General features: G+C 34.0%; 1 protein-coding gene across 1 annotated transcript in view; it reads right to left on the minus strand.

Moving 5' to 3' along the window:
- Galntl6 (polypeptide N-acetylgalactosaminyltransferase like 6) overlaps nucleotides 1-13,473 on the minus strand; it is a 780,159-nt gene that overhangs the window by 448,166 nt on the left and 318,520 nt on the right. Inside the window, exon 4 of the mRNA XM_090354193.1 lies at nucleotides 4,572-4,710. Coding sequence (XP_090210319.1) covers nucleotides 4,572-4,710 — 139 coding nt within the window. The remainder of the gene's footprint in view (nucleotides 1-4,571; nucleotides 4,711-13,473) is intronic.

Raw genomic sequence — 13,473 nt, forward strand, 5'->3', positions numbered from 1 at the left:
AGTCTTGATTAGTGTAAGCTACAATCTTATCATGACACTTATCTTTGGAAAATGTCTGTTGATGGATGTAAAATAAAACAGGAGTACATTGTTGGTAGGTTAATATGTAACAAATTTCCAATATCTCCATCACCTCCTACTTACTGTTCTTTCTTCCTCCCTTCTCTCTCTCCCTTTCTCCCTCTCTTCTTCCCTTTCTTGCTTCCTCCCCTCCTTTTTCTCTCTCTCTTCCTGACAGGATCTGATCATGTAGTCCACTCTGGGCTCTGTCATTACTGTCCAGTGCTGAGATTAGAGATATATTCTACTATGCCTGATGGTACTCATTTTCCTTAAAGAAGTGAATCTATTTCTCAAACTTATGTCTACTTTCAGTTTTATTTTCTTCTTATCATAAAGGTATAGAATATGAAGTTTGAAAGTCAATAAACATGATTTTGAAGCAGGGAATTTATTTCTAGGTGGTTTATTATTTTTGCCTGTGAAAAACTTTCATATTGCCATTCTTTAAAGCTGAGATTCCCCGGCTTGTCCTCATTGGACTTTTAAAGGAGTCAGCTTTCTGATCTGTCATTCACTTCAAGGGCTAAATGCCTGACAGCTCTTAAACTGCTATCTCTCCAAGGAGGATTTTCATTTCAACAGTGATAAATCTTTTATTTATAGTGATAAAAAACTATTCCAAATCTTTGAAGTGATCGTCAAAATATAAGGTTATATTCTAGTTTTCTGTTGTTCCAATTTCATCGTGATTTTTTTCTCTTGGCTATTTAAATCACATTTGCATTTTAATGTCTATTCATCTGTACACAAACTAAGAATGACCAAAATATTGAAATAATCCATTATATAACAGTTTTGGAATATCCATTTTATCTATTATTTGTACTCATTTCTCTTTGCAATTTGCTGCTTATTATTTTAATTTTTTTGTATTTCTCAAATTTACTTCATCATATCTCCTGGGCTGGAAAAACAGTTGACTTAAAGTTTATATTTGCCAATTATTTCTGAATTTGAGTTATGAAGAATTCTGGTTCAAATTTACTTGTATGTACAGCATATGAAAGAAAACCAGGCTGCTAGTGTCAATCCTATTTTTTATTAAAGAATTTATTAACATTGATTTTTACATCATCTTTCAAATGAGTATTCAGGAAGGGAATCTCTGTATACAATCACTGACACTTAGATTTTAGAACATAATTAAAATTAGGCTGTATGTCATAGATACACAGATAAAAGCATAGCTACTAAAGTAGAAAGACAGCCAACCAACTAGGAAAAGATATTTACTAATAATAATCAGACAAAGCTTAATATCCAGTATCTACAGGGAACTCAAGAAACTAATCCCCCCCAAACCCAACAAACGAATCAGCTAAATGGCAAGGGAACTGAAGGGAGACTTATCAAGGATGAGGTTAAAATGGCAGAAAAGCATATGAGTAAATGCAATCCTATTTTGATCCAGCTTTTGAGAATGAGATTTTTTGAAGTTCTGGAATATTTTGGGGTGGCTAAACATTTCTAGTAATGAGTTTTAACATTAAATAGACAAGACTGAAAACAGTTAACTCACATTTTTCTACTTCACATACAGATAAAACAGGTATCTTAAGAATATTGAGAAAAATTAGTTAAACGAATACAAACATATAATTATGCTACGTAAGAAACAAAGACTGATTCAATTTTAGTTATACACTGATATTTTAATCATAGAAACAGAAGAAAGTTAATTTTCTTATAATTTTCATTTCTCTGATATAAGTGGAAAAGGAGGGAAAAAACAGGAAGATCATCTCATTATCATCAGAAGGGAAAAAAATAAATGAAGAAAAATTTTTATAATGTATTTGCCAATTCTGGGGTTTGGACTTAGGATGTAGGTGCTGTCTCTGTGCTTTTTATAACACAAGGCTAGTACTTTAACACTTGATCCACAGCTCTACTTCTAACTTTCTGGTGACTAATTGGAAATAAGAGTCTTATTGATCTTCTTCCTATGGCTGGCATCAAATTATGATCCTCAGATCTCAGTCTCCTAAGTAGCAAGGATTGCATTCAAGAGGGACTGATGCCCAACCTGAACTAAAAAAATTTGCTACAACTGATTAGGCAAACCTGATCTCAATTTAATAATGCTTACTAAGAGACATGAGTAAAATTCACATCCAAACTTAATGCTGGTGGTGAATATAAATTCAACATTGCAAATATAGCTTTTTCAGAATCATCATGTAATTCAGGGAAGTGACATTAATTAGAATTAACATACTTCCTGGTGGGCAAGAGTACAAACAAAACATTTACTGCAAATTCTTAATATATTGAGAAATTGCTGATTTTTTCATCCAATACAAAATAAATATCATTCTCTATTTATTCTAAAAGGAGATTCATTTCCTGGCCAGATGTTATCCTGTGGCAGGACAACCATTAGATAAACACTTCTGCCCTCTCTTCACCTTTTCAGACAGGCTTCCAGGAGAAAGGAAGAGACATGATGGATGAATTTGGGTTACAGAGCATAGTTGAATAAACAATGTACTATACATATTAGAATGATCAACCCATGCAAAATTGCAAGGTAATATTTTATCAATAGTTTTCATTCAAAAAATAATTCTAAAGCCAAGGAAAGTGACCTCACTCACAGGCAAGTACTCTAAAACCCACAGTTACAGCTGGCTGACTGAACATTTAAGGCTTCTTAAAATTGCTACATTTCAAATTCACATATTTTTTCATTATCTTTTGAAGAGTGCAACAACATAAACAGGTTATGCTCAAGTATCTGCAGGGTAGTTAGATTGATAATAATGAAATATATGTCACGTGGAGTTTGCAATTTGCTACACCACTCTATATTGCAAAGTTAAATTTGAGAGGCACAGATAAAGTCCATATCATAAATGTTCAACTGTGAAATTCTTAGAAGACTATGATTTGTCTCACACAGACAGCTTCAGTCAGAATATAGTCATAACATAGTTTATCTGGTGTTTTTGTTCATTATTGTTTAGTGTAATGTTTTCTTCATAGTCTAGACTTTTGTGACTTAGTAAAAGTTAAAAAATACTTTCCTTAACTTTTTCCTATTATTGTTTAAGATTTTTTTTCTTGAAATGCAATGGTTACACTAAAAATATCCTCTTGAGAAGAAAGGAAATATCAGATTTCCTTTCACATGAGTAGTTTTCTGCCGTCTTTACCTGCAATACTTTACACTTGAGTTTTCTGCCTTCTTCACCTGCAATACTTTACACTTGAGTACTTGTTAAGAGATTGGAAGTGTGGGAGTGGACAGGAGGTGGATGAAAATTATTCTCTGAGAATATTTATTATGGCAACAATGCAACTTAATGCATCTTTGATGGTGTGCAATTAGGTATTAAAATTTCTCATAACAAGAAATGTTCTTGGTCAGCGGGAATTACTGTCAATAATTTCAGGTAACCTGGGAATAATTTGGGTAGCTAAAAGGCTTAGGCCAGTAGATAAAGCATTCATTTAGGGAAAAACTGATTTGTTCTTCACATTAATCCTCTGCTTAACTATATTGTAAAATACATAAAACCTGAAGAGAAAACCAGTAATCCTTTTATGTTTTCAAATAGTTTTATAAGGATACAATATGGAAATAAGAAAATAATCTTCCAAATCATTATCATTTTCCTACAGGGTTACCTTTGCCCAAAGAATTTCATTTATTTCATATTTACTGGTTCAATATAAATTCTATTATTTTTCATTTGTTTCTATGATTTTATTTTCTCTGATGTTTTCCCCCTCTAACATTGGTTATTCCAAAAGGAATTCGAAGTGGTAGGTGTAAAAACATATTAGTAGAGATAGGTGGATTATTAAATAAGTTCACGTTGAAAATCTTTTTGAATTCTGGTCACACTCTATATTCTTGACCTCTTTGGCCTAATTTAAGCTATCAGAAAACTATAATCCACTAGAAAAAAATTAACAGTAGATATTAGTCAAAAAAGAGAAGGTGGATTTTAGTGAACTGTGTATTTTTGTTTCCATTTGAATGATGTTTTGTATTAAAAAATGAAACTAATACTTCACAAACTATAACAATTCATAAAATATCAGGATGTTGAATATGCAATCATTATCTTTGGATTATAATTATGCTCATGTTAAATGTTCATTGTGACAGAGTAAAAGCTACAGCAATACTTTTACCTAAAGTGAGAAAGATGCCTACAAAGGTGAGTATATGTAGATTATTTGATAAAATGATAATTGAAGCAAAATCTTTCACTCATAATTTATGTATTAAATGAAAGAACTATGAGTGTCATTTTAAAACATCTCATTTTGCAACCAAATTAAATATAGTCAGTGAAATTTTTTATTACTTCCTTTTGGAATTTTATCATTTTTAATCCAATTTATATTAAATAAATAGAAGACTGAGAAAACTTTAATCAGAGTGACATTTCTGTTTACATGTATCACAATGACACATTTAGGAAATAAAACAATAAAAGTAACAAAAGAATCAAAGGTAAAACCCCACCCTGCCCACCATATGAGCGGATACTCACTTAGCATGGCGTATGTCTGGCAGCGACCTTTCTAAAGCAATGTTGTTGCTGACGAAAATATTGAATCCATTTTCCTTGTAAGCTGAGTCGTCATGATCATCTTCAGTAAGGGGATAAGGTTTCCCGTGTTCACCTTTCCCTAATAGGAAAAACACAGTGGGGTGTTACTCTAAAAAATATTTCATATTCTAGAACACGTATAAAGACTTGGACATCGTCCTTCAGTTACACATTGCTCAGGTCCACAGAAAATACTAGTAGTAAGAATTGTGTGATGGTACTTAATTTTTTTTTTTTTTTTACTGTCGGGGTAATGTATAGAGGGGTTACAGTTACATTCCTCACAGAGTAGCTGCATTACTTCTCACACATTGATATCCCTTCTCATGTTTTTGTCCCCAGTTCCTTCCCCCCACCCCCTCCCAATCATCTTGTTTTCCCTCCTTCCCTTCCTTATGCCTTATGGTGCATTGTATATTGAATAGAGTTTAATGAGAGAGTAGATAGTTAACAGAATTTGTGGTGATTTCCTCATGAAGCACATGTATTTATAACCCAGATAAATGACATTTTGTCAGCAGTCAGACAGCAGTCTTATAGGCTGGGATGACGATCAGGGTTTGATGTTTATTGATTATCTACTAAATGCACCACTGAGTAGTGAAATTGAAAATGTACACAGAATGAAGCCAGGACTCACGCAAGCTAGACAAGGATTGTGATTGGGAAGATACAGGGCACATTTACAAGATATCGATTATGGTAAAGAAGTGCACTGTGTATGGACCTTCAAGAACTGAAGGATAAACCTTTGGAATATCAAAATTTGCCAAACTGAGGATCTTAATATGTACTTAAAACTGGTACTATAATAAAGTGGGATTTCAACTCCAACATGGAAGATAAATGCGTTTTCAAAAGGCCAAGGCTAGCATAGTTTACCTAAGAATAAATGTCAGTAAATCAATGTGAATAGGCAAGAATACTAAATATGCTGCTTAGAAAATACTTAGTTAAAATATTTTATTGTAAAGGTGAGGTACTGAGGAGTTACAGTTACATGAGTCAGATAATAATTACATCTTTTTGAAGTTTCTTGCCTCTTCCCTCATTTTTTCCCAGTTTTTCCCCTCCTTATTCCCCCAACCCAAGTTATATAGTTCATTTCCAATGCAGTATCTAGTAGCATCACTGCTGACTTGATGTATCCTTTGTCCCACAATTTCTTTGCTTCCTCTATGAAGTCTATTTAGACATTACACAACATTGAAAACGGAGAAATATAATAGGTAAATGTGATTGGGAATATTGCAGAGATAATTTGAAATATTTGAACCATTTCTAACATGTATCTGGGGTACAAGATAAGGATATTAGGATTTGAGGATTTTTCTAGAGGCTTCCTGAGTATAACTTGTCAGACACTGCATAGTTGATCACTCTTCCAATATTATTTGCTTGTGATAATTTTCTTCAACAAACTGAAATCACAGAAGTTGTTTGAGTACCCTATGCTTCTCTATTCTAAACATCCATTTATTTTCATCTAACCATATGTCACTTATTATCTAAGTGGTTTTACCTACACTTTACCCCATGAATGTAAACTATACAAAACAGAAATGTTTTCCTGTTCAATGTCTCCAATATGTAAAGGAGTGAAAACATTCTTAACAGAATACTAGAAAGCTTTAGACTCAGCAACCTCTTAAAGAGTAACCAATTTCAAATGTATGAAAGTTAGAAATCTCTAATTTTGTAGTCACTATCTTTTCCAAAGCCACATGGATAGTTTCCAGAATATTTTCTGTTGAATTTGTATATTATTTATTCTTAAAAATTATACTTTTATTATATTTAAATCATGTACAAAGGAGTTTGTGTGCCAGTACCAAGCTGTTTTGATAATTATAGCTCCGTAGTAGAGTCTAAAGTTTGGTATTGAAATTCCTCCTGTGCTGTTCTTTCTGCTAAGAAGTGTTTTTGCTATACGGGTCTTTTATTATTCCATATGAAATTTTGGATTGCCTCTTCTATTTCTTTAAAGAATGACATTGGGATATTGATGGGTATTGTGTTGAATTTGTAGATAGCCCTTGGCAAGATTGCTATTTTCATGATGTTGATTCTTCCAATCCAGGAGCATGGGAGGTTTTTCCATTTCCTCAGTTCTGCTTTAATTTCCTTTTTCAGGTTTTTAAGGTTTTCATCAAAAAAGTCCTTTACATTCTTAGTTAAGGTAATTCCTAGGTACTTTATTTTCTTTGAGGCTATTGCAAAAGGAGTTGCTTTCCTGATTATTGCCTCATTTCTCTCACTGTTGGCATAAAGGAAGGCAGTTGATTTTTGAGGGTTAATTTTATAGCCTGCTACTCTTCCAAAGTTTTGAATCAGCTCAAGAAGCTTGGGAGTGGAGTCTATGGGGTTCTTTAAATATAGAAAAATGTCATCTGCAAAGAGGGATAGTTTTATTTCCTCTTTCCCTACTTGGATCCCCTTTATGCTTGCTTCTTGCCTTATTGCACTGGCTAGGAATTCTATCACTATGTTAAAGAGGAGTGGAGAGAGTGGGCATCCTTGTCTCGTTCCTGATTTTAGAGGGAATGGATTTAGCTTTTCGCCATTAAGTATAATACTAGCTGTGGGTTTGTCATACACTGCCTTTATTATACTGAGGAATGTTCCATGGATTCCTAGTTTCTCCTGAGCTTTTAGCATAAAAGGGTGTTGGATCTTGTCAAATGCCTTTTCTGCATCTAGTGAGACAATCATTTGATTCTTGTCCTTGCTCCTGTTGATGCGTTGAATTATATTAATTGATTTGCATATGATGAACCAGCTTTGTCTCCCTGTGATGAATCCTGTTTGATCATAGTGTATAATTTTTTTGATGAGTTGTTGTAGACAGTTGGCCAGTATTTTGTTGAGAAGTTTAGCATCGATGTTCATCAAAGAAATGGGTCCATAGTTTTCTTTCTTTGATGAATCTTTGTCTGGTTTGGGGATGTGGGTTATACTGACTTCATAGAATGAGTTTGGCAAAGAGCCTTCATTTTCAATTTTGTTGAAGAGCTTGAAGAGTATTGGTGTGAGCTCTGCTTTGAAGAACTTATAGAATTCAGCTGTGAAACCATCTGGTCCTGGGCTTTTCTTAGGAGGTAGTTCTCTAATTGCCATTTCTATTTCAGAGCTTGAAATAGGCCTGTTTAGTTGGATTAGGTCTTCTTGGTTCAGTGTGGGTATGTTAATATTGGTTAGAAAATCATCCATTTCTTTTAGATTCTCAAATTTGTTGGCATAAACGTTTTGAAAAGTGTTCCCTCATGATGCTCTGGATCTTTGTAATTTCTGTTGTGATAGTACCATTCTCATCTGTGATTTTGTTTATTTCGGTATGCTCCCTGCTTTTTTTGGTAAGATTTGCTAAGTGTCTGTCAATTGTGTTAATTTTTTCAAAGAACCAACTCCTTGTTTTGTTGATTCTTTCTATAGATTTTTTGGACTCCAATTCAATTAATTCTGCCTTGATTTTGATATTTTGATTCCTTCTACTGGAATTAGGGTTGGTTTCTAGCAGGGTATAAAATTAACCCTCAAAAATCAACTGCCTTCCTCTAGGCCAACAGTGAGAGGAATGAGGCAAGAAACAGGAAAGCAACTCCTTTTGCAATAGCCTTAAAGAAAATAAAGCACCTAGGAATTATCTTAACTCAGAATGTAAAGGACCTTTTTGATGAAAACTTTAAAACCCTGAAAAAGGAAATTAAAGCAGAACTGAGGAAATGGAAAAACCTCCCATGCTCCTGGATTGGAAGAATCAATATCGTGAGAATGACAATCTTGCCAAGGGCTATCTACAAATTCAACACAATATCCATCAATATCCCAATGTCATTCTTTAAAGAAATAGAAGAGGCAATCCAAAATTTCATATGGAATAATAAAAGACCCGTATAGCAAAAACACTTCTTAGCAGAAAGAACAGCGCAGGAGGAATTTCAATACCAAATTTTAGACTATTGCCGAGCTATAATTATCAAAAGAAGAACAGGCCTGAAGACCAATGGAATAGAACTGAGGACCCAGATATTAAACCACAGACCTATGGCCACCTAATTTTGACAAGGGAGCCAAAAAAATAGAATGGAAGAAAGATAGCCTCTTCAACAAGTTGTGCTGGCAGAACTGGTTAAGCACCTGCAGAAAACTAAAGTTGGATCCTTCTTTGTCACCCTGCACTAGAATTAACTCCAAATGGATCAAAGACCTGGAGGTAAAAGCCGACACTCTGAAAACTTTACAAGAAGGACCTCGGCACAGGTCGAAACTTTCTTAATAAGGACCAAGAATCACAATAAATCACGGAAAGGCTGGATAAGTGGGACTGCATTAAACTGCGGAGCTTTTGTATGGCAAAGGACAGAACCAGTAAATTAATTAGGAAGGCTACAGAGTGGGAGAAGATCTTCACTAACCATACAACAGACAAGGGCCTCATATCTAAAATATATCAACAGCTCAAAAAATTGAATCAATCCAAAACTAATCTCCAAAGTAACAACCATCCCATTAAAAGATGGGCCAAAGATTTAAAGAGAGTCTTCTCTGAAGAAGAAACAAAATTGGCCTATAGACACAGGAAGAAATGCTCAACATCTCTGGTCATAAAAGAAATGCAAATCAAAACAACGCTAAGATTCCACCTCACTCTAGTTAGAATGGCCATGATCAAGAAAACTAATAACAACAGATGCTGGAGGGGATGTGGCCAGGAGGGATCACTACTACACTGTTGGTGGGAGTGCAAACTCATTCAGCCACTATGGAAAGCAGTATGGCAGTGCCTCAAAAGACTAAACATAGAGCTCCCCTATGACCCAGCAATTCCACAACTTGGCATTTACCCAATCATCCAGAAACAAGGACATACTAAATCCATCAGCACAACAATGTTCATTGCAGCACTATTTACCGTAGTAAAGATATGGAACCAACCTAAATGTCCCTCAGTTGATGAATGGATCAACAAGATGTGGTATTTGTACACAATGGAATTCTATGCTGCTGTCAGAAAGAATGACATCGCCCCATTTGTTAGGAAATGGAAAGACGTAGAAAAGATCATATTAAGTGAAGTAAGCCAGACTCAAAGGAACTTAGGCTCAATGGTTTCCCTCATTTGTCATAATAAGTAGAAACCTTAGGCTCTCCTAGCAGAGATTTGCAATAGAGCAAAACCTTGATACAAAGGCCATATAATAGGACTCTGAATGAAAGGATCTCTAGGATATAGAAACATAAGCCATCTAATGAATGATTATTGTTCTTAAGGTACTATGTTATCTCTCATCTCTTTTGCTGTCCCTTGGTTATCTCATATTGTTACAGTATCTCACTTTGTTACCTGATATATGGGATATATTTGTATTTGGTTATTTGAAATAGATAGGGAAGGGGGGAAAACAAGATGAGGGGTGGGGGTGGGTGGGAGGGCAATGGGGACCAAGACATGTGAAAGTGTATCAATGTATGGGAATTAATGCACCATCTATCTGGCAAATATCATGTAACCCTTCTATTAATTACAATAAAAATATATGAAAAAAAAGAATATTTTCACTGAGAGATGGTGATGAAAAAATGTAACATGACTTTTATTTTGTAAAGATTGTGCATCCAGAGACATCATATTCTTTTTTTTTTTATGGGTCATTGGGCTTGAACTCAGCCTGGGGCCTGAGCACTGTCCCTGAGCTTTTCAACTTAAGACTACCAACCTACCCTTGAGCCAAGCCCCATTTCCCATTTTCTAGAGGGTAATTGGATATAAAAGTCTCAGATCTGGCTGGCATTGTACCTTGGTCCTCAGATCTCAGCCTCCTGCGTAGCTAGGATTACAGGCATGAGCCACCGCGGCCAGGTCAGGACATTTAATTCCTTTTTTTTTTTTTTTTTTTTTTTTTTGCCAGTCCTGAGCTTGAGCTCATGGCCTGAGCACTGTCCTTGGGCTGGGCTTTTTCAAGGCTAGAACTCCACCACTTGTGTCTCAGCACCACTTCTGGCTTTTTTTTATGTATGTGGTACCAAGGACTTGAACCCTGGCTTCAGTGCATGCTAAGCAAGCACTCTACCACTAAGCCAAATTCCCAGCCCTGGGATTTAATTCATAATGGTCATTACTAATTAGTACGAAATTAATCTGTATGACAACATTAAATTAATATTTTCATGTCAAAATGTTTTCACAGAGAAAATAAAATACATATGAAAAGAAATATATTGCTTTAAGTTAACTTCTATTTTATTAAAATCACTAATGAATTCTTTTGTTAGAAAAATTAATTACATTTTTAAGAGATTTATGATCTTTAAAGACAGAATAATATGAAGCAGTATATAATTACTTTTTACTTCCATATACTGTTTTCTTTTGTAATAAATTAACACAAGTTTCATAAAATATATCAGAGTGTCAGAATGTGAATATTTTGGTCCTGAATTATTTAGTAGAAACACAAAGTAATATTTTATTACCAATGTTATATAGATTTTTTTTCTAAGGTTCTTAACCATTCATACACAAGAGCCTTTGTTATGAAGAGGTTAAGAATTCAAAGAAAGACTATGTGCTATCAAATACTTTTACGAAGAGAGCTTTAATTCCTATCCCTTATCTAAAGTTGGAAACATTTATTAGATTATCTACATATTTACACATTTCTTTCTCTTTGATATGCCCTACAATAAATCGTAACACAATTATTCACGATAGAGTTTAGAAATGTACACAAAAAACAATCTGTCAAAGTAATTATAAAGTCAAAATTCAGGGGTAAATGACTCATTTAACCTTTTTTCTCACCTTAATAAATTGACAAACAAGATAATTCATCAAAATACTCAACTACAGAATTTAGAAGAAGGTTCTGTCTCTGGTTTTATAAATATCACTTGTAAAGTAGCACATCATTGATTATATACCATGAATCACATTTCTACTTTCCACTTGTATCACCACCAATGTAATCCTATTAGTTAGAGATTTCAAAAATAATCCAAATTGTTCTTTTTGCTTATAGTTTTTGTGTCTTTGTGATTCGTTCCCCATACACAATAACAAGAAGAGAAAGTAAAAATATAATTTGAATAATAACTTTTCTCTGCATAAATCCTCATTGTGCTTAATGTTAAGTCTGCTTTCTTCCCTCCATATCCTGTGAAATTTGGTTGGTTTGGCTTCTGTAGCCAGGAAGCTGATCTTATACTAGGCTTTACTAGCCTCTAGGTGCTTTACCTATCTGACCTCTGTTCCTTTTCTCAAACAGAAACATCTTCATTTTATCACTTGATGCTGAACAGTTTACCAAAGTCATAGTAGACATTTCCTTCTGTTAGAAATGTATGGTAGAAAGTGGTGCTATGGCTCAAGAGGTAGAGTTCTAGCATTGAGCTGAAGAACTCAAGGACAGCTCCCAGGCTGAGAGTTCAAGACCCATGACCAACAAAAAGAAAAAAAAATCAATAAAACAAAAAACAAACAAATAAAACTTGGAAATATGTGGTGGAATGTGCATTAGTATAAGTGAGCTCTTCTAATTTTAGTTTCTTTAGTCATTTGGTAGGCATATAATTTAATCTTGTGTTCTTTGCTTTGTCTTAGGAACTGTAGAGCAGTGATACATAACTAAGAAGATTGTTATATTTTCATATTATCACTTATATTTTATCAGTACAAAAGGGAAGAGCAGCCCCTCTCTGAAGCTAATGAATAATCTTTAATCATATAAGAAAATATTTTGTATATGGCTTGTCCAAGTTTCTTAATAAATTATGAACAAGTTATTTTGTTTTCAGTTACTATGCTATATCTTCACTGAATGTCTTTGGAGTAAATCATATTTAATAGTTAAATATTTCCTATTACAATTACTGTGGTTTGTGCCATATTTTAAAATCTAATGTTTTGACAACTTTAGTTGGAGTTAAAGTTATTGTATTAGTCAGCTAAAATACTATATTAGTCAGTTTAAAATACCACATTAAAATATAAAGTCTAGTTATTTGTTAATAATTTATTTCTGTTTGGATATCTGCCTTCAAATGGCCATAGAGTAGCTAGACATTTAGGCTGAGCTCAGGTGATGTTGAATAGAATCTCATACTAGTTCTAGGTTTGCTTCATGTAGATATTGAAATATCATGCACTACCCAGAAATGTCAGAAGTTCTAAGGAATTAGTATATTTAAATACTCATTCTTCACACCTGGTTATGCTCCACTGACCAAATTGAACAATATAGTGAGGTCAAAATAAAGGACTTAGAGAGGTACATTGTGATCCTGGAAGATGAAACTCAAAAGTCATTTGACAAAGATAATGGCTAATGGTTGGAGTAATAAACTGGGACATTAGCTCATTACAGCAAATGTATTCTCCTGTAATAACTTCTACATGTATCTGTGTATAGCTTTTCCATTTTTATATCTTATAGTAGGTCAAGTAAGGGACTCTCAAGACATCCATATCCAAGTTCATAGAGCTGAAAGAACCTTTATGTGGTATGTTACTCAGATTTCTGTAGCAGTAACTGGCGAAATACTACCTACCAGTTTAAACTATGAAAGATTTATTTGTCCTCAAGATGTAAGGCTGTGGTCTATTAGTTCTCAACATTTAACTTGTTAAATGTTGTTATTATATTGCAGAGGGGCTACTTATCTCATGGTCACCAGCAACTAAACACAGAAAGAAAAAAAGGATGATGTTCCCCAATTCTCTTCGAAGACATCCAATGGCTTAATATATTCCACAGGGCCTCATCTCCTAAATAAGTTCCATTACCTCCCACCATGTCCACAGACTGAAGACAAGCTTTTGAGAATTTAAGTGGTTAATCATAAC

This window comes from Megascapheus bottae, chromosome 20, assembly GCF_031878675.1.
Source record: "Megascapheus bottae isolate mThoBot1 chromosome 20, mThoBot2.hap1, whole genome shotgun sequence".
NCBI classification, from domain to species: domain Eukaryota; kingdom Metazoa; phylum Chordata; class Mammalia; order Rodentia; family Geomyidae; genus Megascapheus; species Megascapheus bottae.